The following is a 26,326-nucleotide window of genomic DNA, read 5'->3' on the forward strand; positions in this document are numbered from 1 at the left end:
GACAAAACGGCCAGTGGCTTCTGAGGATCCCCTGGCCTGCTGGCCCGCCCCCTGGGCAGCCCTGCGTCCACTGTCCTCCGGGATTCCCACCAGCTGGTGCCTTTCCCTCCGGTGTCGTGTGGGTCGAACTACCAAGAGCACAACCCTGGACGAGCGCACAGCACTGAGGCTCCGGGTCCATCCTGAGGGGTCGGTGAGGGGGGTCCAGCCTGGCGGCCACCGGCAGGGGCAGACTTCACTGGGAGCCACGTGATTTGAGAGGCGTGGTTAAACCGTACCTCAGCCCTGCTCAACTCAAGGAGAGGGCATTTGTGCACAGGAGTGTAGAGGACCCAGGCGCTGAGACCCAACGTCTCGGGTGCAGGTGGCGTCCATCCTCCGGGTGCTGTGCTGGCGTGGAGGAGACTGTGGCCTCCTCGGCGGGGCCAGGGTCCGCATCCTGTGAGCCTTTGCAGCCAGAGCAAAAGCCCTGCGGGTTTAGGGAGCTGCTCGCAGAATGGAGGCAGGCTGGATTTAATGGAAGTTAAAGTGCAGTGATCGGCTGGCACCCTGTTCCACAGACACTTGCAGCCTCAGGGCGGCTTCTGCACCCCTTCTCCTGGGGCCACCTCCACCCTTCCCCAGGGAGTGGGTGCTCCGGAACGCACGCTGTTGCCAGAATTAGCCCAAGTAGAGCACTTGGAAGAAAGTCAAGCTACAGCACCCTCCAAAGGCAAGAGTCTGCCATTCAACGCTCCTGCCGGGACCCAGGGTCACCCAGCGATCTCTTCGTGCCCAGGAGTCTGGCCACCACCCGTTACAGGACCTATAGGTTGCCTGCTACAGAGGGGAGAGAAAGGTCCAAAGACACCTTTACAGATGCTCTTGGTGGGAAACAAAGAAGGCAAAAGATGATGCTGGAGTTCCAAGTTTCTTACTGGAGCTTTTCCCTTTTGCTTCTCCTGAGGCTGCTTTTAGGTGAAGGATCACCATCTTTATTTGGCTTGTTTGTCGAGTCTACATCTTTTTCCCAAGGGCTTTGATTTCCAGTGTAATCAACCTCAGTTTTCAGGAACGACTGTAGAATGTGCATTTAGTTACTGATCCCTGCGATCGGCATATTTGCTGAGTTAAATTAACCCAAGGCTGCAGCAAGGATATCTAAGCAATTAGATGGAGGGTGTTGGCTTACGGTCCCTGGAGGTAGGGATGGAAGTGTTGGTTTCTTTACGGACCCTGTTTGAAGGACGTCACAAATTGATTTACTGACACAGCCCGGGCGAAAGTTGAGAGGAAGTCACAAGGTAGAGGACGTGGTCTTACCTGATCACCCCCTCGGAGGTGTCCTGACCGTGTTCTGAAGCCCCGGAGAACTCTTCACACGCCTCACTTAAAGCACAAGCCCCTCCTCCCTCAGCAGCACCTGGGTTCCCCACCGGGCACCCAGCACACCTGCTCCCTGCAGGTGCGCTTCCCAGGCAGGACCCTAGATGAGGGCCGAGTGAGAAAGCAGGGCAGGCCGGGGCTCACCAGGCTCTTTGAAAATGGTGTCTGTGCCTCTGAGAATCTTCCTGCATCGGCAGGTGGAGCCACATGGCCCTGATGGGTGTTCTTCCAGCTGTTAGTGAAATTCGGGTCCAGAAAAGGAGGCACGGCAGCTTCAGAGTGTTGGGGGCCTGTCCTTCCCCGACCCCAAGCCGTCCCCCCGGCAGAGGCCTAGGCTTCCCTTGGCCTCCTCCTGACAACATCCCTACAGTGTTACTGGATGCTTTGCAAACTCTGCCCTCCCCCTGTGCAGCACCTCCCCGCCACGCTCCCCGCCCTCAGGAAATGCAAGACCCTGAGATGGCAGGACTCCCAGGAGTTCGCATTCAAGTTCAGAAGAGGCAGCAGACGGGAAGGCACATGGATCAAAGCCCACCCGCTGTAGGCACCAGCAGAGACCTCCAGGGCACTGGGCTAGGGTGGAGAGAGCAGAGCTTCCCAGGGCAGGGGCAGGGGCAGGTGCAGGGCCCTGGAGGTGGGTGAGCTGCCCAAGTGGACGAGGGCACTGGTGGCATCTGCCCAGGAGAGTCGCGTGGACAGACCCGAAATGATGGCTCAGGTGGAAAGAAACCACCATCACTGAAGAGTCACCTTCAGTGAGATTGTAGTGCTTTGGGCTGTAGCACCAGGACATCTCCGTGAATATTAAGGTACAATATGATGAGAACAAAAAATAATCCTAGTGCCTTTCCCAGGGAGTAAAGATCACCATTCATATTTGCTACACATAAATTGATAGCACCCTCCCCTAGGGCCATGGCGATTTCTGATTGAAAAAGTAACAAGAACTGAGAAGGCATTGGGGCAGGATCCTTGGTGTCTATTAATTGTTGTTTACTTATATCTGTAGAGATTAACTTTCTGTCTTCTGTGCATTTTTTTTCTGGCTCATAAATAGTTATTCTGCAATAATAATTTGGTTGGTTTTGGTGAGATCTAAAGACTATTCCAACAGAACTGTCTTGTCACTGCTGAGGTGGTAATTTTTAAGGAAGAAAGGATTCAATGATGTTGTATCTTCTGTGAAATGACAATCCGCTACTGCAAGTGTAGGAAAAATTAATTATTGGTAATTTGTGAAGCTCACGAACAGTTGATTGTGAGACATTGTTCACAATATTTGAGGTGAGGCAGCAGAACCTTCGTCTGTCATCTCTGGTGTTACGTAACTGCCACTCAGGATGAAGAGTTACACTTAGAGCTTTTCAGGGGTTTCTTCCTTTGTTCTTTTATGATAATAAGAAGGATGGTTTTCTTTTCAATAGGGAAAAAATCTTACGCAATAAAAGTCTATTCGTACTTCACTCCTCTCTTATTTGGCCCCAACTGTGGAAACATGGTAAGTTTCATGTTCTCTAGTAGATGACTGGTCGGTGGGCTCGTTGGTGTTTAAACACATTCAAGTACAGCTTTGGGGTCGGTGAAAATGTGCTTTGGAGAAGCTTCCTTGGATCTTTAGTTATCTGTCATTCTGTTGTCTCTACTGTGATGGAGAAAAACTTAATTCTTACAGAAGAAGCTCTTCACTTTTTCTTCATCTTCAAGAGGGCACGTTGCATAATTGGAACTTGCAACTTCTGTAGGAAATTGAAATTATCCCCTAACAGACTTACAGACACGCCTGTGTTCTTACGGGTCCTTCCTTGTGGCCCGGGGAGAGTGCTGTCATGTCCTCAGCCCCTCGCTGTGCTGATCTGCCCCAAGTATCAGGCCCTGTTCAGTTGGACAGGCAGGGAATTCAGTGTGGACCAGTACATGAGAGGTTCAGATACACAGGGGCTTTACGTCGTCCTTGTGATTTTTCAGAGTTCTTTGATGAAATCCATTTCAGCATATAATCCACAAGTGTGCACACAGGTCTTCAGCAGTGCGTATAAAATAAAGCACGGAGATGAGTTATACAGGACCTTTTACTCTTAGACGTAATGGACTTCCTGAATTCCTTGAAGAGCAGCTGCCACTCTCTGTTGCTGTGTCAGCATCAGCGGTAGTAGATTTGGTGGAATTCCCAGTGCGGACACTTTGCTTGGGATCCTCCGTCTGTTCCTTTGACGGGCCCCTGCTTTGCTCCGGGAAGTGCCTTCTCCAGGTTCTAAGCCTCGCACTATAAGGAGGTAAGCTCAGCACACGGCCAGCTGAGGATGGAGTAACAGTAGGTTTATTGCCCCACTTTACAGACAGGTAAACTGAGACATCCGTCCACAGCCACCTGCTTTCTCCCCCTGAATCTAATAACTTAAAGTTTCCAAGAGACCAGTCAAATTTGGGCAGAGGTTGAACTTCCAGGGCTCGTATTCCCCTACACTGTACACCCTCTTCTTCCAGAATGTACCCATTCATCCAACAAATCAAGTCTTGTTCTCGAATCATGTAAAGCTCAGTTTACAGGCGCCAACTTGGGCGTGGAAGCCGGGTCCTCTGCGCCCTGTGCCTGCACGTTCCCTGCAGACCTGAGCCCCTGCACGCAGCCTCGCCCTGTGTACCTGAGCAATCCGTGCCCATTTACAGGCGGCTCCTGCACACTTGGTCTCCTTTGAGCCCCCAATCTCATGGACACAAGAGAAGAAGAACGTGACATGAGGACAAGAGAGAGATTAAACTAAATGTCACGTACCCTCTGCCCTGCCACGGAGGACAAATTACCTACTTTTTAGGAAAAAGTTGAACGGCTAAAGATCCAAGTCCAATCACCATGTTAAATTCTACTGACTTTATTAAACAGAAAGGATTTCGTGTTGAGACTTTTACTTTAGACAGTCCTCAAACCAAGCCTGCGATGTTTGTAACAAAACTCCCAGTTCTGCTGGGAAAACGCCCACATTCCCAGGGAATCTCAGCTGAGGGTCTGGGGCTGCCCTTGTCTGCGTCTGCCTGGCCTGGGCCAAGGGAGCTCAGGACCAAGGACTGGCCAGAGATCCACTTACTCGTGACCATGTTCATCACTAGCATTGGTGTAGTGGAGTTTCCGGCCCCATGTCTGGAAGGGTCTGAATTGTCAGGACTTCAGTGAGACCTAGAATCTGGAAAATCTGACCCGTTAGGTGAATGATCTGAGCTTGTGCTGTAGTTTTCTAAAGCAGAGTGAAAGTCAGTGTCACGGCAGACTAACTCCCAAACTGGACACGTGGAAATCTCCATTGCCATGACCACTGGAGGAGAAAGGACATCAACAGCCCTGCCCGGTCACAGCTACCACGGAGGAAGGACTTGCGCCCCATGGCAGGCAGGTCTTGGGGCCTGGGGGGGCCAGCCCTGCCGGTTCCCACGGCCTCACAGCGATCGGCCCCTCCTCTGCCCACCCCCTGCTTCTCCCAGATCTGTCTGACTCTTCCTTCCTAGTCTGTATGACTTTCTTTTCTCCAGGAGCCTCTAGGCATCAGTGGTCCCAGCGTTCACTCCATGCCCCATTTCTTCTTTCACTTTTGCTTTTCTCAGGTCCTTCAGCCATTGCCAAGGTCACCTGCCTGCTGGCAGCTCCCAAGCTCCACCTCCAGCCAGAGCTCCCTCGGAGCGTGACACCTGCCTGATGGACATCACCTGCCGGGGAGTCCACAGGGCTTCGAACTTGACCCTGAAGGTGCTGTCCTGCCCCTCCTCCAAGCCAGCTCCTCCCCAAGGTCACTTTCTCCATAGAGCCCTTCTCTATTCTCTGGGCTGTACTCCCCTCCTTCCAGCGAGTTACAGACCACGACCCTGACACCCTCTGGTAGGGGAACCAGATATAGCAAATAAAAACCAGCCAAAGGAAGCCCAGTGAAACCTGAGTTCCCAATAAACAGCGGATGAGTCTCAGTATAAGTATCCCCGTGAAATATTTGGGACATACTGATATCTGGGTGCTGCGTGTTTTATCTGGCAACCCTACTTCCCAAGTATTTCTCCAGTCGTTCTGTGCATGCGTTTCCGATCCTTCCCATTTCTTGCCTGCATGCTGCTGTCTTCCGGACACACCGAGCTCCACAGAGACATCAGGACCCTCTCCTCTCCCGTGTCCAAGGCTGTTAAACCTGGAAACCACCCAGCGTGGCTGTATCACTCCCTGCTCATGACTAGCAGTCCCAGCGGCCCTGAATTACTCATCATACCGGACCCATCATTTAGCCAAAGGGCCTCGCAGATAAAATATGTAAAAGTAAGTTGCTGCGTTGCGGCCGGCCTGCTGTCCCTCTGCTGTGGAATGTCCCACTCACGGCAACATTTGCACTCTGCGTGGATTTGGAGGGTGCCGGCCTGCGGGGGTTGCCTCTCACCTGCCCTGTGGCCGTGAGTTCTCTGGGCTTCCCCAGTGGTGGTAAATTGTGAACTCTGGGTTGGGCATGAATGGGCTGCAGGTGGGTGTGTGTCTACAGACAGGGGTGGGAAACGAGGGGCCCCGGCAAAGCAAGCCCCCAAAACTCCCAAGGGTGGAAAGGTCGGCAGACTGCTTTGCTGTAGCCTTAGTGACAGGGGGCACCCCAGGCAGCAGGGTGCCCGCAGCCCTGCACACACCTTTTGCAACTCAGCATCTCCAGCGCCACCTCCCTGCACCTGCTACAAACCTCTCACCTGCCCACGCTGCCCGCAGCCTCAGAGCGCATCTTTACACTTTGGAAGCCGCCCTTCGGGAGCGCAGGGAAGTGGGGAGGCAGAGCCCTGCGCGGGGGAAAGCCGAGCCCCGCGTGCCGTGCGGTACACGGAGCGGAGCGTGTGCGCCCCGTGGGAGCGGGCGAGCGCCAGAGTCCCGTGCCGGGCGTGGGGACTGAAGGCCTCCGGGAGCTGGGATGGCCGGCCTGGGCCTGTCCCCTTGGTGTTCACAGGGGAGGGCAACTTCCTTTCCGGCTGTTTCTGGCCCCGCTGTTTCCCACACACCGAGTGTCTTCATGTCTCCGCCGTTTGTGGTTAGAACCGGCCTGGTTGGGACGCTGTAAGTTGCCCTCCAGGCCGGCCGCCGAGGCCTTGGGAGGTGAGAGGCTGCACAGACCCGAGGAGCTGCCCTCACTTCTCACCCCCACTGGTCCAGGATGGCTCTGGCTCAGACCTTCCTGCCAGACAGCAGAGAGCCCCGGAGAACCTCAGAGACAGCACACGTGGCCCAAGCCCGGAGCCAATGGGGCCGTGTCTGAGGGCTGACCCACACCCGTCCATCCGGGCTCCATTTCGAGGACTCACTTGTCCCTGAATTAAACACATGGCTCATCTTCTCTCTGAGGTGAGAACTCTCAAAGTCCCTCCAGTCATTTCTCTGAGGATAGTGATGAAAAATAACCACGCAGAAAGTTTGGACAATAGATCGACGTGCTCATTGCTCCCAGTTTTCAGGATCTACTTTTCTTTGTAAGACCCGTGGACCTTGGTGAGCTTGAAGCAAACCTTCAATAGTGGAGAGCAGAGAGGCCCCTTTTGCTCCTAAAAGCCAGCAGCACTTTGTCTCCTAAATATATCACTTTGTCATTGAACAGCAAGATACATTTTCAGATGCTATTACATCAGCTGATTTTATTGTATCAATATTTCCCTCAATTAAAAGGAAGAGAGTTTAGTTAGCTCTGCGGAAGGGCCATTTTTCCTAATGGATTGAGAACTCATGGCCTCAAATTTGGAAAAAGACTGTGGTATCCATTATTCCGAGGCCAGGTAATGTCACCTAACGGTGGCTGTGACATCTGCTTTCCTCACACCTGTCTCCCCAAGCTGCATCCTCTCACTCAGGACCCAGCCTCTCCTTGAGCTGAGTTCTCTAGTTCTCTTGTCTTGGGGATTCGCTGAGCCCAGGACGTGCCTCAGGCTGCAGACGGGGCACCCTCATTCCCCCAGTGCTCTCTGCCCTGACAGCCTGGGTGGTGACCAGCAGCTCACCCTCTGACCTCCCTGTCCTTGTCTGTCCAAGGCAGAGGTGGCGCCCGCCTCTCTGGGCGGCTGTCAGGGGAGGCTCAGACGAGGGGACCCTGGGGGACACGATGGGCGACGCAGGCCCTGCCTGGCCGAACTGCCCAGGCTCGCCTCCTCCATTTCCCCCTGGCTGTCTTTCCCCTTTTTCTCTCCTAACACATGGGCTTCTTTGCTAGTCTCCTTTTAATGATGTTTCAATGGTTTGACACTTAGACCTGTGCAGTTGCTTTTGTCCAAAAGCAATTAAGTTCCAACCTTCACCAGCTATGATAAAAAGCACTCTTTTGCATCTTTTCCTTTTTAACAAGCAAAGCCTTCTCTGAAAAGGCAGGATGGCTGTGGTTACAGGGGAAACTTGCTAAGTCTGCACATTTTACTGCTTAAGGGGGTCTTACAATTGTTATTGAAATCTCTCATCCGTGTAAGTATATTCACCCCTGAAGCTTGGGAAAGGTCTGGGTTTGTTTCTCCTTTACCGTGAGAATACATCTTTCTTCTTCTTTTTATTCTTCCCCAATGCATAGAAAAGTAATGATTTTGCCCCGTGGGTAATATTGTCCTGATTTTCTAGAAAACAGGTGTGGTGGGATCAGGTACTAGACACCTAGATAATCAAGGCCCCAAGGCTCGTAGTGGTCCCTGCTTCCTCAAGGCTGTATCAGGAGGCTGGGAGGGGCTCAGCTCTGTGCCCGGCAGGCAGAAAGGGCTTGACTTGTCTTATTAGGGGTGATTTCAGAAAATTGGTGCTGCCCTGCCCTGTCTGTTTCCCAGGCGAGCAGTTGAGGAAACCCGCTGTCTGTCTGTGCTCCTGGCAGCTGTTTTCCAAGCACAGTCCTTTCTCAGGGGCCTGAGGGCTGGAGGGGTGCCCGGAGCCCCAGGTTCACCTCTCACCGACCTGCTCGCCACGGGTGTCACGCGGTAACCCCGACTGTAGGTGAACAGCAGTGCTTGTTGGTTTTCTGGGATCATTGAGGTCCCATGTGTGATCATCCTGGTTGAAGCTGCCTCTCTGCCCTCGGGATTTGTCAGCAGGCAGAAGTCTCGTCCTCCTGGCCTTCGCTGTGCTCCCTAGCCGGGAAGGGTGCGGGCAGCGTGTGCAGAACTGCAGGCCTGGGAGCGTGTGAAACTCTCCATCCGCGCATACAACCCGCCGCGCCTTGTGCACAGGTGGCCTTGAAGGGTCTGTAAAGCAGTTTGGGGTCACCTGAGAGGGGGCGTGGCAGACATTCTAAGCCTCGGTGTTCAGGCTCAGGGGAGGTGAGGGGCCGTTTTTATCTGCAGTTAGATAAAGGATCTGCGCAGCTCTGCCTGCCTCCGGGCCGGTGGCAGGGTTTCTGCGGAGCCCGGAAGCCTCGCCCCAGGAGGGCACACACGCTGCCACCCCGGGACCTGAGCCCGCCGCCTGCCCAGGCGGAGTTGCCCACCCTGAGCTCTTCCATCTTCTCCTTCTCCAGCTGCCTCTGAAGGTCACTGTGACCGGCGTTCCCCAGGACAGATTGGGGAGCAGGGGACACAGTGCCCTTGGCCCTGGCTCTGCCCCGCCTGGGCAGGTGACAAGGGGCGTGGGCTGTGCCTAGCTGGAGGAACCTCGCACCCCTTCTGCTCCTGGCCCGCAGCTCCCAGCACAGCTGAGGGACCCGTCACTAAAGCCGAGGGGGACAAGGGAGAAGAGGTCGTGTGTCCGGGTTGGGGCCGACTTTGGACTCTGATTATGGGCTGGCTAAGGTCCCTGCACAGCCGGGCTGGGCGCCCGCACTTGGGCTCAGGGGCTGCCGGCGCCTTGCCCCACCTACGTGCTTTGGTGGTTCCTGGACATCAGCGTGGCAGCAACCGGATCTGTCCAAGCTGCTTCTGAAGCTTGTTTGCAGAGAAATGGTTCTTTTGTGGGACAACAGGGAGCTTATCTCCCTCGACACAGACCATCCCAGGAGGGCACGACCTCCACAGGAGACAAACGGAAGGGACGGGCGAGGCACAGACCTTCTTGACGAGGACCACAGAGTGAGTGAGCATCCGGGCTCCGGGCCGGCAGGCTCAGCCGTGGAAATAGCAGCTGCTTCCCCCGCCCCAGGCTGTGCCCACGGCCCTGGCTGCTTCCAGGGGGAGTGATGGGGAGGAGGTCTTCTCGGTAAATACCAGCAGTCACTTTGCTGAGTTTAAAGTCTCCCTGCGGCACGCGTGGTGCCCCGGTAGTTCTAATAACCGGCCCAGGCTGATGAGTTCACAAGATTCACTCACAGTTATTATCTCGTTGGATCCTCTTATTTTACTGATTGGGAAGGAAGATCAGAGAGGTGAAGTGGCCTGGCAAAGACCTTCATTCGGGTGGGGGCGGGAGAGGAGAGAAAGAGAGAGGGTGAGAGCAACAGAGATACAGAGACAGAGAGACACTAAACGCAGCTGGGCCTTCAGTCCCAGTAGATGATGGACAGGAACCTGCTCTGCTTTGCCTCAGGGGTTTATTTCCTTCCACCACGTTCCCTGAGCATCTCCCCTGTGCCAGATGGACACACTCATGAGAGCAGCTCCGCCTTCAGGAAGCCCCGGGGCAGGAGTCATTCTGCCCCATGGAGTGAGCTTTACTGCAGTCCTGCTGGAAAGCTTTTCCTGGATGTCTTTAAGGTAACCATCCTCAGCGTTGCCAGGAGAGACCCTCGGTCTTCCTTACCCTGGGCAGGTCCTGGGGCTTCCTAAGGACCACGTTCTGTGCATGGGGGGCCCCCTGGCTCCTGCTGCCCCCCTGCTTCCTCCTCCCACTCCCCACCGTGGACCGGTTGACTCCTCATTGAGAAGACACCCCTCTCCCCACGCGGCTTTTCAGACCTCCCTGGACAGGGTAGGTGTCCCCGCCAGGTGCTGCCACCTCACCGTGTGTGGCCCCCTCGTGGCACGTCAGAGTTGCATTGTCATTATTTAGTTATTTCCTGTTTCCTGCTGAAACACGAGCTCCGAGGGAGGGAAGGCGGTGCTCGCTTTGTTCCGTTGTCTCTCCAGACTTTGGCAAACAGTCGACTCGGTAAATATCGCTGAAAGAGGAAAGAACGAATGAACAAATAATCAACCCAACAGATCGTTGCAGGTCTACGGGGTTCACGCAACCAGCCAGTAAACTCATGCCTTTGAAATCAAACGTGTGTGTAAACCTAGCCACCGAGGTTAGGTCCACCCCTCCCCGTCTTTGGGCATCTCCACGTCTCATCCCAGGTGGGTGGAAGCAGCGTGGTCCGAGGTTCACCCAGCGGGGGTCACCCGGCCCTTGGAATTGGCCACCTTCTCTGTCGTCCATACTCCTGAGTGGAGGGTCAGTGGAGACCCATTTATCACCATCCTTTCACTGAGTCCCAAGGCACTGCTGCATCAGCATCCACTTAGCAGCTGTTTTAGGAACTCTGTGCCTGAGGGTGGTGGATGGAAGGTGCAGGGCATAATGTTCTGCAAAGCGCGACTTTTCATTCAGATCAAACGGCTCTTCTTCGTTCATTTTGCCTGTTTTCAGCTCCAAGTGTCATTGTGCACTTACCGAAGGTGAAGTGATAGGTGTTAATGCTCCCATAGCAGACGAACCTCACAAACCATCAAACGAGGCCAGTTTGAGATCAGAGTCGTTGTCAAATAGTGATTTTCAAACAGAAAATCAGTTAATTCCAATCTTAGTTCTGTGGTTTTTCCATTTCACGGAATCCAACCACAACTTGAAAATTGGCTCCGTCAAAGATAAGCACCTGATGTGATTGCTGATGTTACTGCAAATTTGATGAAAGAATTCAACATCTGTGATACAGTTATTTGTTTTGTAGGATAATATAAATGTTTGTGGTAAGTGTATCACCCTCAGAATTGATTGTGGTGTACAAATAATTTATAATTGTGTCCAAACCAACTGGATGTTCTGTCAGTTAAAATAGAAGCTGTAGATGTCAGACTTTATAAATGGTGATAGCTACAAGGGTAACTGAACGAAAAATGTACGGTAATGAAGCCGCTGTTGAATTTTCTAAAATAACTTCGGCTTATAGCATGCATTTTCCCTTCTCTATTCAGCATCAGATTGCAGAAATGTTTAGGCCGTCAAAGAATTACTTTGTAAATCAATCTGAGTGTCCAAAGATGGTGAACTTTTCTCTAAATGAGGCCCTAAATGTTGGCTACATTCTGTTATAAATTAGTTGGAAATAGTTAATAGTAGCCATCAACAAATAGAACACCAAAAAACACAACCGCAGAACAAAACCAAACCAAAAACTCTCAGCTTTGAGACTCTTATAGAATTACAAGTATTGAAAACATAGTTTATGAACAGGAAGACATTAAAATTTATTCCTACAAAAGCAAGGAAGGGATAAACAAATTAAGTGATGAGAGCTCACAAGATGCTATTTTGAAAAAAATTACAGGCAATTTCATGAAGAAATGTAAATATTAAGGATATTGAAGAATATATTAAAAAGTGAAACATACGAAGGACAGACAAGGCTAAGAAATTTATTGGAGCAGGTGAATATGTACTGAGAATAAATATTCTGTTCATGTTCTTATTTTATTTTCATAGAGATAATATAAAAAGGTTTTCCCCCCCAAATATTGCTGTAATGTGCATTGATACGTTAATTTTGTCATCTAGAATTTTTTCTTAAGTTTTAAAAATAGTTTTTGAACAGAACTCCTTAATAGTTTCCCATTTTAGTAAGACCAAAATGCTCTTCAATAATTATTTTAGAAAGCGTCTAGCTTTAGTTGTTTTAGCCCCTCCTTCACTCTCAAAAGGGTCCTGATTTGGATGAGAATTTACAGGGCGCCCATTCTGAGGGCTCTAAGTGCGATGGCTTTAAATCTCCAGCATGATGGCTCCCAAATCCTCATCTGCTCCTTTGTGAAGGAGCCTCCTCTGTTTTATCAGTGTAATCGAGAACAGAAGAACCACCTGGGAGGGGCTGGAGCTGCAGAAGGAAAACACTACCCTCTTGGGGAAGCAGGGGGCAGTCTGGTTTGGTCTGCCAGGACACCCAGGGCTACTTGGAAAGGGCACTTCCAGGCCCCGCTGGGCAGGAGGGGTCAGCCAGCAGCCCCTCCTCAAAGACACCGGCTCAGGGAAGGCGCCAGCCCTCAAAGCGCTGAAGATCCCAATCGCCTGGGGTGGCTGGGACAGCACCCGGTCTGCTTGGGACACCCAACACCCAGATGACTGTAACTCACACCGGGTGGTATGACCCCAGGGAGCAAGCGTCGGTCTCAGACTTGCTGGACCTCAGAAGCTGATGGGACAAGTCAAGGAAAAGGAGAGAGGGGGTCACGCGTGAGGGGAAGCTTGTGAGCAAGGGCTGGGGGGAGTGGGCAGGGGGCAGGAGAAGCCCTCTCCTGCTCTGGTTCCACCTCCATCTGCTTCTGTCCTCTTTCTGTCCCCCCGCTGCCACTGCCCAGTCTCACACCCAGCTCCCCTTCCCATCCCTAAGCCAAGCACCCCATCCTCACCTGTCTCCCTCCCACTTACCCTTGGAGTGAACTCAAGCCCACCCCTCCCTTCCAGCCAAGCCCCAGACCCCCCTCCTCTTGGTGGTCTCCACTAGAATGGCCCACAGCCCCCTGAAATACAACTTGTCGTCCCACTGCAAGGACAGCAGGACATTTCCCTTGGGATTTCGGTGAGGGTGGGTGAGGAACTTTATCTCAGAAGCTCAGCTAGCCTGTCACACGTCATAGGAGCCCCCCAAAGCGGAACCCCACTCCCCCGTTCAGCTGATGAAGGATGTCCCCTCCCATCCACCTCCCAAGATGGAAATCCCAGTACCTCTGACACCCCACTCTTCACCACATCTAGCTGATTACCATCCACGTGGATTCCACCCTTGAAACCCCCCTCACATCCCGCCTCCCTTCCTTTCCCATGGTCCTGCTTTAGTCCAGACCTGCCCCATCTATTGCCTAGACCAGCACATCTCAAATTGTAACGCACATAGGAACCACCTAGGGACCTTCCGAGAGGGTGAGAGGTCTGGGTGGGACCTGGGATCCTGCATTCCTAACCAGCTCCCAGGTGAAGCCCATGCTCCAGGACCATCCTGGGGCAGCAAAGGCTAAATCACCCCCCCTTCCCCCCCCATCTTAGCAGTGGCTCCTGATGGCTTCCAGTGCTCACTCGAAACTTTCATGGCGGTTCATTGCTCAGAGCCAAGGTTTTCAGCTTCAGTCTATGTAAAACCCATCACTGCCCATATATTTGGATTTCAAACATCTGGAATCTGGAGTTAGGCCCAGGAATTGGCATCTTTGTTTAATGCCCCCAGTGGTTCTAATAATGTGGGTTTTGGGGGGGAGGTTTGTTTTGGTTTGGGGGGGTTATTTATTTATTTTTGGCTGCACCTCGAGGCTTGTGGGATCTTAGTTCCCCAACCACAGATTGAACCTGGGCCCCAACAGTGAAAGCACTGAGTCCTAACCACCGGACTGTGAGGGAACTCTGATAGTCTATGTTGTTGATGGAAAATGAGCCTTTAACACCAAACCAAATGCTTTACCATGGCACTCAAGGGGCTTTCTCAACTCAGCCCCATCTTTCTGCCTTGCTCATCCCTGCTACCTTCACATACCAGAGGTCCAGCAGAACAAACCGTCCACTGTCTGGACAGTAGGTCGTGCTGTCGTCTCCCTCAAGCCTCTGTCCGTCCCCTCTGTGTCCTGGAGGGACCGCTTAGCCCTCCACCTCTGGGGACCCTTGGTGACCTCCCAGGTGAATCACTGCCCCCATCTTCCTTCCTTGGTGCTGTGGCCACACGTCTCCGGAGCGTGGGAGTGGGTGTCTTAGGGGTAGCTGTTTCCCAGTCGTCCTTCCAGCTCAGGGGAGCTGCTTTAGGGCAGGCACAGGACTGTATTCATCTTTGCATCTCCAGGACCAAGCGGGCTGCCTGCCCCAGAGCCATTTCCTAAAGAATGGTATTAAAAAGGCATCAAATGGGGTTTTAAAAAAGACAATTTTAATCAAATGTATAGCTGGCTGACTTTTGAAGGGTGTGAAAATTAAGTCTGCTTTTTTGGAAATAATCTGTTTTGATAATCTCAGTTTTGGAGAGCAGTGTGCTTCATGCCCCACAGTACTTCACATTCGGAGAGCACACAAGCACTGATTAAATACAAATCAAACTCAGTATATATTTCATTACTGTTTGAAGCATTATTTTTGTACTGATTCGTGTCTGTGTTTATCAGGTAGCTTGTGCAGACCCTTTGAGGGTGAACGGCCAGGGACTGGCAAGTTGTCATTGGCCTCTTAAGTGCTAAGACTAAGGGACTCCAGGTGGTGGGCTGGGTTTGAATTCTGCAACGTTTAGTGCCCTCTGCTGGTCACACTGGGCAAATCACCTGCTGCTTCAGGAGGCCCTTGCAGACCTCATGGTGTCTGATTCCTGATAAGCTGGTCTTGTCTGGCCTCCCTTTAGATCGTTGAACATTTGGAAAGGAGGGTTTTTAAATTAATGCACGGGAGACAAAAATGTTCCACCTAGGAATTCTGCCTCTCTGGGTTGTATTAAACCAATTAATACTTTCTAATCAATTACACTACAATTTACTCAAATATATTTTTTTAGTGATCTCATTTCCTTTTCTCATTTTTATTGAAGTATAGTTAATTTACAATATTGTGTTAGTTTCAAGTGTACAGCAAAGTACAGCAAAGTGATTCAGTTATATATATATATTCTTATATATATGAGATTCAGTTTTATGTATAGTATATTTATATATTTTACGTACACTTTTTTCAGATCCTTTTCCATTATAGGATATTACAAGATATTGGGTAGAGTTCCCTGTGCTATACAGGAGGTCCTTGTTGTTTACCTGTTTTACATATAGTGGTATGTATCTGCTAATCCCAAATTCCTAATTTATCCCTCCCCACCTCCACTATCCCCTTTGGGAACCATAAGTTTGTTTTTTTATGTCTCTGAGTCTGTTTCTCTTTTGTAATAAGTTCATCTGTATCATTTTGTTAGATTCTACATATAAGTGATATCATGTGATATCTGTCTTTCTCTGTCTGGCTTACTTAATATGATAATCTCTAGAGCCATCCATGTTTCTGCAAATGGCATTATTTCCTTCTAAAAAGGAGTACTATTCCATTGTGTACATGTACTACATCTTCTTTATCCGTATATTCACAGTATCATAACGGTGCTTAATAACAATTTTTTAATGCAGTGTATGCAGAGTGCCTGTCAGGGGTTGAGGGCTTTTGTCTCCAGTGGCCCAGGATTGGAATAGCGACTCCTGCGTTTCCTCTGGACTGGATATGGACCAGTTCCCCCATGGGACCTCAGTTTCTCAGCCCTGGAGGGATTTCTGTGAGGGTGATACCCATAGAAAGGGTCTAGCACACAGTAGGTGCTCACAGAACAAGAGCTATTTTGCATGTATGGCTCACTTTGTAAATCTAAAATATATTTTGGAAACAAAAAAGAAGAAGGGACTGAAAGTGTTGATCGTGACTGTGGTAGTTGTTCTGGGATAATTGTCATAATGTGCTCAGAATGGTTTCATTTTAATAGTGGTGATTGCTGGAAAATGATTGGGTTTTTTTGCGTTCATTCAGAGCCTTCTCTAATTACAAGTGTTTCTTGGCTTTGGTCCGTTCGTATTCCCGAGGGAGGCTTCTTGCAGGAAAGTGCCATCTGTAGGGCCGGGCGCCCAGGCTGACTGTGGACAGGGCTTGTGGATGGAAACGGAGGAGGGCGTCCAGGAGGGAGGACACACCGGCCTCATCAGCACCAGATCCCACCCGGCAGGTGCCGCTGCCCACCTTCAGTTGCAGGGAGCCCTCGGGAGGGGTTTCTATACCACCGAGAGGTCACTGTCATGATTCCCAAGGGTTTATGGTGTCTTGCCAAAACAGAGTGCTGGGTAGGGGGTCCCAGGTGACCGCCGGCAGGTCTCCTGGGCGAAAGAGCCTTTTTCTGTGTCGAGCCGCGTTGCAGTCTGGGTTTGCCCAGCACGTCTGCCCATCCACCCAATAAATACTTTCCCCCATCCCCGAGGTGCCCAAGGCTCTGTCAGAGATGAGCTGACCATGGCCCCTCCTCCAGGAGGGGGCTTCCCTCTGCTTCCCCTGAGAGCTCAGACCAGAGCAGAGTCCAGATGCAAGGCCATCAGCCCGGAGTCGTGAAGGTTAAACGAGATGATCCAGCAAAGCTGCCGGCAAAGTGCTTGGCTCAGAGGAGCAGTGACATGGCGCCAGCTCTTCATCCCCAAGTCACTGTTCACACCTCACGAGGCAGGGGACTGAGCTGAGCTTCACGACAGTTAATCAGGCTCCGGAGTGCGGGCCAGGTGGACGGCCGGGGGCTGGAGATTTTGAGGGCCCTTTTCCTGTAGCTCAGGTAGGAGGTACTCAAGGCCGGCACCCGGAATAAGGGCCGGGGTGTAGTTGTGGTTGTGGCCGAGGGACAGCAAAGGGGGACCCTGTGCAGGTGGCTGGACCCCCCTTCCAGCCCCCCAGCCCTGTGACCACAGGCTACGTGACCAAGGGCGCTGATGCATCTCTGGGCTGCTGTGATGCAACACAGAAATATTCCACCGTGTCACCACGGGCACAGCGAAACGTTCCCACACGTTCAACAAGTTACCGTCGTTGGCAATCCTCGAGTCATGGTGACCGGGCCTCTTGGAGGGTCTGTGAAGCTGCCTCTCAGAATCCCAGACCTCGTGATGTTTTAAGAGTTTATTCTCCCCTGGCACCTCCAAGTCCTTGGCCTCCTCTCTCCCTCCCGAAACAGACAAACGAACAAAAAAGGAAAGTAACCTGAACAGCAGGAGCTTTTATAACCTGAGGGTAGTTATGGAGTAACTAACCTGGCTTGTTCTAAGGTGAGGCTACTTCCCAGGTGCAGGTAGAAATCGTGCCAGTTCAAAGACGTCTCACCCTACCGCAGACTGACAAAGCCACGCTCCCAAAGGGTCCCCACTGTCACCCCGATCCCCGGCCACTGTTTTTCTTGCCTAGTCCTCTGTGTCTTCCCTGAGCTTCCCGCCTCGGTGGAGGCTGGCCGTCCCCAGGTGGGCGGTGGGCGAGTCCTCTGAGCCCGTCCCGCCTCTTCCAGGGTCGCCATGGAGCCCTTGTGTCCGCTCCTGCTGGCCGGTGTTAGCCTGCCCCTCGCCAAGGCTTTCAAGGGCAACGAGACCACCACCGCGCAGAGCAACTGGACCTCCACGACCGCAGGTAAGGGCCCCCCGCCTCTTCCTCCCTGCCCTCCCGCCCACACTGCCCACTGCCCCTCCTCCTGATGACCTTGCGGGGTGATGGGCAGGTAAGTGGGAAGTGTGCTTCTGACATTGCACGCCTGTAGAGCAGGCTGGCTAGGAGAGCAGTTGCTCTGTATTTGACTGAAGCAAGGCTGAGCACTCAGGAGGCAGCGGACATAACCTCCCACCCCTGCCCTGGGCTGAGAGTCGGTGTCAGCTTGGTGGGGCGGAGGGCAGGATGGCCCCCCGTTGTGCTGAACCCAACTCAAACCAGCCCTGAACAAACATGGATGAGTCAGTAGGGGATATTTAAACGCTGGTGTGACAGTTGATGACATTCATTAAGAAATTAATATTTCGGGGCGAGATATTGGTATAGTAGTTAGGTTTATTTTAAGAAATGAGTCCGTACCTTTTAGAGACGCATACTTGAATATTGACAGCTGAAGCGACAAGATGTCTAGGAGTGACTTGGAAAAGAATGAGTAGCGGGGCAGGCCACAGACACACACAGTTGATCCGAGAATGTCAGGAGGTAGATACATGGGGGTTCGTTACTCTAGTCTCTCACTGTTTTTATACTTTGAAAGTTAAAAAGGAGAAAAGGAAAAAAGAATGCCTGATACATGAGACAATATGGGTGGATCTCAGAAACATGCAAGGTGGCCAGACAGGGAAGAGCACGTGTTGTATTTTCCATGTATGTGAAATGCCCGGGATAGGCAGACCCCTGGGGGCAGCCCCCCCTGGGGCTGGGCGCAGGACGGGGAGTGACCACAGATGGGCAGGAGGGATCTTAGTGGGTTGATGGAGAAGTGGTGGTGATGGATTGTGGTGATGGCTGCACAACTCTGTGAATTTACTGAAAGGCATTGAATTGTATGCTTAAAATGGGTGTGTTTTATAGCTTGGAAATGTTACCTCAATAAAACAATGTAAATGCAAAAATGCAAAGTTAAAAGAGGAGGAGGAGAGGGAGAGAAGAGATGCAAGAGCAAATGCCCCTGAGTCGCCCGCCTCTGTTCACATCTAGTTCTGCAGCTTAGTGGCTGAGTGACCTTGAGTAAGTCGCTGACCCTCTCTGTGCCTCAGTATCCCCGATTGTAGATGGCGGTGATAATAGTACCCACTTCTTAGCAGTGCTGTGAGGATTAAGAGAGATAACCACGCTGGGGTGTAGAGGACTCCTCAACGTTGGCCGTTTTTAACGGGAGACTATGTCATAGGTCATCCGGCCAGACTCTTAACCGAGAGTTGGCTGTTCAGTATCTTTTGGTATCTCCTTCTTGGACATGTGCCTGATACAGAGGGAGGCCCAGCTGGGTGGGCTCCAGGTCCCCAAGGAGTTGATATGGATTTCCTGGGCACCCCTGTGCCTCCCTGGTAGACTTGTAGGCCTGTCTGTGTCTGCCAGCTCCATCCCACGGCAGAATCAGCAGAAGCCTGTGACCAGCAGGGGCTGGGCCTCCGCTCTGCGCCCAGGCCTGTTGCCGGTCCCCACCCCCATCCCCATCCCCTCCTTCCCCCAAGACTCCCAGGCATAAAACTCAAGGAATTCTCTGATAGGGTATCACTTGGTGTATCGGTCAGGGTTCTTCAGAGAAACAGAATCCATAAGATATATAATTATATCTATATCTATTATGAGGAATTGGCTCACGTGATTGCAGAGGCTGGTAAGTCCAAAATCTGCAGAGCCAGTGTGCCAGTCTTCGTCTGGAAACTGCCAGTCTTCAGTTTCCGTCTGAAGACTGTCAGGCTGCTGTAGAAACAGAAGGAGTGATTGATGCCCCACTTGGAAGGCAGTCAGGCAGGAAGAATTCCCTCTTACTCACGGGAGGCTCTGGCTTTTTGTTCTGTTCGGACCTTCAACTGATTGGATGTGGCCCAACCCACAGTGCAGAGGGCAATCTGCTTTTCTCAGAATACCCACTCAAGTGCTGGATCTCATTCAAATGGCCTCGCTATAGACATACCTAGGTTATTCAGATATATTGACCAAATATCTGGGCACTTTGTGGCCAGTCAAGTTGACACATGAAATTGAGCCTCACAACTAACTCATCACAAACCTGCAGGAAAACAAAAATTATCAACTTCCCTCCAGGAAAAAGTTGGCCAAGGTGATTAGAGTTGACACCATTCAGCCTGGGGTCAAGAGTTCAGTCCCCATCCAGCCAGAGGGCTTTACATGATTTCCTAACCCTGGACAAACATCCTACTAAAGCCCCTAAGAGCAGGGACAAGTGAGACTCCCTGCTGACCTAAGCCCCCAGCTAGGAGAGCCCTTCTAGGCTCCCGACCATCTTTTGCACTGAGCAGCGCCCTCTTCACATTGAAACCCCAGAGAAATTCAAAACCACAGAAGAGAAAGACCAGAAGCCCCAGCAAACAGAAACCGCGCTCGTCATGCTGCCTTGTTTCAAGCCGGCCCTCTGGGAGCCAGGTCATTGGCGGAGCACTGCAGCCTGGGGTGCTCAGGACAGTGCTTCCCTGGGATGGGCGGAGAGGAGCTGGCCTCTGCTGTCCCAGTGCCCAACACCTGCAGGAACATTTAACAAAACATCCAACCAGGCAGAGCATCCTTTGCCCAAAAAGTGGGGAAGAAACGCTGCAGCTGTGTGAATGCACCTGCAGATGGCGCTGTGGTCACCGTCAGGGTGACAGGCTCCCCACTCCTGGGTTCACTTAAAAATAAAATGCTTGGCTGATCATTGGCTGTGGCTGTCAGGTATCCTTACAGGAAGCGGGACGGTTGTGTGACCTGGTGCCCACCAGAACGAATGTGAAAGTCACCTGCTGCAGCCTCTGCAGGCTTGGCAGTGGCTGCTGGTCACTTCCAAGAGGGAAATCATCTGGCTCAGGGCCCCTGTTATGTGAGTAGATGGGCTCCTGTGGCCTAGAATTCCGGAGGACACCTGACCGACCGTGTGGGGTGCCTTTTGAAACTTCATCTGTTCCCCAAAAGAAGGATGAAGCATCATTTGGGATGATCACAGCGCTTTGCCAGTGTGTTCCAAAATAACCAGAAATCATTTCATTTGCTCACCAAACAAAATGTATTAAATAATCATCAGGAGACATTATTTTACACAAGTAGTTGAAGGCAACTATCTATAAATTGTATAGCAAAATGTTATCGTCCGGATTATATGAAGGATTCCTAAACATTAACAAGAAACAAAAAAAGACAGTAGGAAAATGGTAAAAAATTTGACCAGGCAAAATATGAATATCTAATTAAGTATGTTTGTGAATCATGAAAAGACGCCTAACCATCTAGAAATTAGGGAAGTGCAAACTTAAATGGTATTATTTTACTTATCAGATTGACAGAAATTAAAAGAATTACTAATATCTGGGAGAAATAGGCTCCATCGTACACTCTAGGTGAGTGTAGAAGGTGGAAACATTGGAGGTTGGCAATTTGCAGTTTCGATTACAGTTTAACGTGTGTGGGCAGAATACAAAGGGTCCACTTCCAGGAGCTCGCCTACAGAAACCCTTGTGAGATACACAAAGATGTCGACATGAGCTGCAGAATTGTAGGTAATAGCCAAAAAGTTGGAAACAACCTAAGTGTCCATCCAAATCTTGGTTTATCCAAAAAGTGGAAATTCAAGGGGCAGTTAAACAAAATGCAGAGGCTCCTGTGTGCTGACACTGAAACTCTCCAAGACCAGACCACCCAACGAGAAAGGCAAGTCGCAGAGCTGCCAGATACCGTATTTCATCTGTTTTTTTTTTTTCCCCACATTTCACATCACTGTATCCTGAAGTGTGCCTTAATATCTGTTTTCCTTTCTTAGTGGTTCATAAAGTAATAGCACATCTTACGATCCGTGGAGTCTCAGATGTGATGAGAGAGTAGTTGGGACGCCAGTTGTCAGAGAACCTGTAGGCTTATGAATGTAAACGTGTAGGGAAAATGTCAGGGCAGATACACCCCACGAGTTTAACAGCGTGTAACTCTGGGAACAAGAAGGGATGGCTCTTGCCCGTGACTGTTTTGTGTTTGGTCTGAACATTCTGCAGCAGGCCTGGATCCCTGTGTTGCTCCTATAGACCAGAACCCAGCAAAACGCACAAGGTACAGGGTGGGAGCAGACTTGTAAAGCGCCCTCTTCTGGTAAACAGTGGGTCCTGCAGGGACCTTGCCCGCGCCCCCCCCACCACCCAACCAGAACACAGCTGCTCTGCCACCTTCTTCCCCTCCCTCCTCTTCTCTCCCACCCCTGCCTGCCCCAACGCTTCCCTCCCCCAGGGACCCCCAAGGCAGAGCAGGTCTGCATTGGAGGAACATCATCCAGTGCCCCCCTTACTACAAGAGGGGACCCCAGAAGGGGGGGTCCCTTCGTCAAGGCCTTACACAGAGCTCTTTAGGGCTGAGGGGGGAACCAAGGGGCCTCCCCACCCACTGCTGCCCACCCTCACCTCACAGGGCCGTCCAGCACAGCGGGCGATCCGCACAAGTTTAAGTGTGCAGGTGCGTGACTGAGGTCAGAACTCACACGGCAGCCCCCGACTTTCAAATTCCAGGACCAGATTCCGTGTAAGCCGACACACACGTGTGCACACTTCTCAGGCGTGCAGGGGCATAAATTTGCACGAACATCCATACGCACCTGACTTGGAGCATTGGCTGCATAGAATTGGAGGAGATTTGGGGAGAACGCTGCTCCGAGTGGACCACCAGGGTACTCACCTCCAGGAGGGCCCCCCTCTGCTCCCCAGCCCTGACCCTCAGCCCCACCCAGTCTGAGTCACGTCAACGTGAAATGAAAACAGAAAGAGACTCGAATTTCCTCTTAGTCATCACCCTGACTTCCCTTCGGGAGCCCATTGGTGCCCGGGAACGCAGCCCAGCCTGCAGAGGGTTTTTCTGACCCACATTGGCTTTCAAAATTGTATTTGCGTTGAATTGCTTACCAATATTTAAAAATCAGATCATTTTTACGTGAAAATATAGATTTCTTCCTTCGGTAAATTGGAAGAACTGAGCATGTCTCGTGCACCCCTCCTTGGCCCCCGTGGGCTGGGGCTAAGACGCGGCCAGCCCCGCAGACAGGACATGGACACCCCGCCAGTTCCCTGAGCCCCATGGGGCCTGCTGGTCCTTGGCTGTTCCCGCCTGACCTCTGTCTTCCGGAACAGAGGCAGCTGCTGACAACTGACAGAGACCCTGAGCAGGGGAACACATTTGTCCCTGTGGCCCATCGCTTCTGTCCGGGTGCACGGCCCCTTTCTGGGGGCCTTGGGTCATTCAGCCCCCTCCTTGAGGGCGTGCCGTGGAATGGCCCACGTCTGTAACTGCAGCCTTGACTCCGGGCAGCATGAGAGTGGAGGCTGGACCCTGGAGCCCCTGACGGCCCCAGGGGTGGGCTGTCTGTGATCCCGGTGCCCACCTGAAGCTCCCGGCAGGCCTGCACGCTCAGCTAGGCCCATCCCGCCCTCGGGCCTACGAGCTGGCCCGTCAGTCACTGCCAGGGTTAAGCTGAGCAAATGCAGAAGCGGGGAGTTCAACAGAAGGGACGTCCCGGGAGAGCAGAAGGGCACCTGCCGGGCTCTGCGGCTGCATCCGGACGGGCAGGGATGGAGCTGAGGGGCGGTTATGAAGCGGACGGGCCCTCTCTGGGGCCGGGCCCAGCTCTGCCCCTTGGTAGCAGGCGTCTCCCCCATCAGTCTGGGCTTGAGCTGCTCCGAGGCCCTGGCAGGGTTCGGGGGTGCTCCAAGGAGCTGCAGGCAGGGAGGCCACAGGCAGGTCAGCTCCCAGGGTCGGGGAGGAGCGTCTGGAGCGGGAGGGGCTCCCGGGGAGGGACTAAGCAGCGCCCTCAGCCTGGCACCCCCGCCTCCCGGTGCAACCGCAGTGGTCTGTGGGCATCGCTAGCTCAGATGGGAGGGGCCTTGGGGCAGCCTGGAACGAGGGCATCTCGTGGGCCGGCCAGGTTTACGGCGGCTGAGGTCACCTCGTCACCACTGTCCTCAGCGTGTAATACTTCTGCGTCTAGCATCGCTCAGGTTGGGAACAGTCCTTTGTTTATTAGGAGCATAAGCACGGACCACCCACAGCGTGCCGGCGTCGGCGCAGGGCCCAGGCGGGGAGCTCCCGGCCCAGGGGTGAGAGGCCCGTCACACCTTTGGGATACGTGGGGAGGGGAGCAAGACGGGGGGCTGCGGGGCTGTGGAGCCCCCGCTGGGCTCAGGGGCCCCGCTGGTGCTTCTGTGGCTCAAAGTGATGACGGTCCAGTCGTGCCTTCCAGGGGCTTCCACTGAAACAGGGGTGAAGGCGGGCCCCCCCGGGCCTGTTCACCCCAGGAGAATAGGGCCTGTGCTAAAGGCACACAGAGCCCCTCTGGGATCCACCGGCGGGGAGCTGAGTGGGCTTCGAGGACGAGGGGACTTTGAGGTCCTCCTTGGCGAGCGAGGACACTTTGGTGAGGAGGGGGCAGCAGGGCGGTCTGAGGAGACAGGAGCTGAGTCAGAGCACTGGGGGACGGGTGGGGTCTGAGGGTGGCGGCCAGGCCACCAGAGCCCCCTGGCATTCGGGCTTGCGGGCCAGGCCCTGGGCAGCCACAGGGTGGCCACGTTGGGTCCAGGGATGTGGGCCCTTCTGGTCCAGGAAAGACAGATGAAAGGGGAGCGCGGGTGGTGCCTGGGCACCAGCTTTCCTCTGGGCGGGTGAGGTCGGGAGCTCACGGCTCTGCGAGGCCGGGTCACCACGCGACCCCGGGCCACTGTCCTGGGACAGAGCAGCAGGGCATCTGCACTCCCACCCTCCTCCACCTCCCGTTAGGGGCAGGGACAGGTGCCCCGGGACCTGGGGAAACAGGTCACACGGGGGTCTGGGCCTTCACTACCCAGCAGCAGGGGACCTTGGACACGTCAGGTCATCAGACCCTCAGCTCAGGTTCTTCCTGGTGTCAACGCTGCTCATCTAAGTAGAGGGGCCTTTGTGGACCCAATGGACCAGGATGGTGGACTGAGTTGCAAACTGTAAAGTAGGGTTCTGGTATCCAGGAAGAAGGGCAGATGAAGGAGGGAGTTTGCAAACCGTAAAGTGGGGTTCTGGTGTCCAGGAAGAAGGGCAGATGAAGGAGGGAGTTTGCAAACTGTAAAGTGCGGTTCCGGTGTCCAAGAAGAAGGGCAGATGAAGGAGGGAGTTTGCAAACTGTAAAGTGGGGTTCCGGTGTCCAAGAAGAAGGGCAGATGAAGGAGGGAGTTTGCAAACTGTAAAGTGGGGTTCCGGTGTCCAAGAAGAAGGGCAGATGAAGGAGGGAGTTTGCAAACTGTTAAGTGGGGTTCTGGTGTCCAGAAAGAAGGGTTGAGAGGGAGTGACTACTTTGCAAACTGTAAAGTGAGGTCTTGGTGTCCAGGAAGAAGGACTGTTGAGGAAGGGAGTTTGTAAGCTGTAAAGGAGGGTTCTGGTGTCCCGGAAGAAGGACCGCTGGGATGGGGGGGGGCACGAATTGGTGACCTGTAAAGCGGGGTCTGGCATCAGGGAAGAGGGGCTGGTGGGAGGGCCACTTTGCCAGCCGTGAGGTCTGGCGCTGGGAACCTTTCCGTGCCCAGCCCCCGCGTTCCCTCGTGCCTCGAGTCCCGACGGGGACCTGCTTCTGTCCCCCAGGCCCTCCGGCCCCCGGCGCGCCGCAGCCCCTGCTCGCCTGGTTGCTGCTGCCCGTGCTGTTGTGCCTGCTCCTCGCCGCCTACGTCTTCAGGTAGGAGCGTCGGGGCGCTGACTCGCCCAGACCTGCCGGGGAGGAAATGATGCGCGAGGCCGCGGCTGCAGATGAGCCGGCGGGGCTGGCCCGGCGGCAGAGGGCAGAGCAGGGGCGGGCCCGAGGGGCCAGGGCAGTGGCCCAGCCATGAGCGGCGGGGACAGCTTCTCCCGGCTCGCCTGGTGGGTATCCCCGGGGCTCGGGGCTCTCGGCGAGCTCCCTGTGCTGACACCTAACGCGTCTGTGTCTCTCAGGTTCAGGAGGCAGAGGAAGGCAGTGGTCAGCTCCAACGACAAGAAGATGCCAAACGGAATCCTAGAAGAGCAAGGTAGGGGGCCGGGCCGGGCCGGGCCGGGCCGGGCCTGGGGCAGGGGGGGGGCCGTGCCTTCCTAACACCTTAACACTTAAATGATGAACTCCTCCGGCTTTGCGACGTTCATCTGGCTTTACCTGGTATCATGCCGTCCTTTATAACCGGAGTTTCCCCGTTTCAGAACTTGTGTCATTTTCTCTCTGGTGTGAAACAGACGTTTGAGGCATTTCAGTTTGTGGCTTTGGGGGAGACACTGTTCATATCCTGTTGTTTTTCCAGAATTTCAACATATAACATTTATCAGTAAGTCTTAGATCGTCCTAAGATGAGACAGGTGGGCTCATAATTTACAGTTCTCGAAAGGGCCCCCGTGGAATCCGCAGTTTTCCGATCAGCTACAAGAAGGGGGTTGATGTACCAACGTGCTTAGCAGGGAGGCTCAGAGTAGCTCAGGGGGAATTTCCTACCTTTCTTTGAGGTTCCAAATTCAGCTACTAACTTGTAAATTCTGCTTACAAAGGCACATTCGTTTTCTTCCCATGCGTTGAGATGTCCAAGAGAGGTATGTGAGGCAGAGGCTTTTAAAAATATTGTTCACACCGGTGACTACAACTTCCTCAGTCAGCTTGCTGCCTGATTGTCCTGTGGTTTGGGGGAGCAGAGGTGCCGTCAG

The 26,326-nt window shown here is 53.0% G+C and overlaps 1 protein-coding gene across 4 annotated transcripts in view; it reads left to right on the top strand.

Annotated features, from left to right (window-relative positions):
* Window positions 1-26,326, top strand: part of PTPRE (protein tyrosine phosphatase receptor type E) — a 166,077-nt gene that overhangs the window by 103,475 nt on the left and 36,276 nt on the right. For 3 of the 4 annotated variants that reach the window (XM_082406691.1, XM_082406692.1, XM_082406689.1), the window contains 3 exons: window positions 17,484-17,602; window positions 25,250-25,340; window positions 25,595-25,668. In XM_082406691.1, coding sequence (XP_082262817.1) covers window positions 17,491-17,602; window positions 25,250-25,340; window positions 25,595-25,668 — 277 coding nt within the window. In that variant the 5' untranslated portion in view covers window positions 17,484-17,490. Of the gene's footprint in view, window positions 1-17,483; window positions 17,603-25,249; window positions 25,341-25,396; window positions 25,523-25,594; window positions 25,669-26,326 lie in introns of those variants that run through there. The other variant, XM_082406690.1, reaches the window with a different exon arrangement.

Source organism: Balaenoptera borealis, assembly GCF_965194805.1.
Source record: "Balaenoptera borealis genome assembly, chromosome: 10".
In the NCBI taxonomy this organism is placed as follows: domain Eukaryota; kingdom Metazoa; phylum Chordata; class Mammalia; order Artiodactyla; family Balaenopteridae; genus Balaenoptera; species Balaenoptera borealis.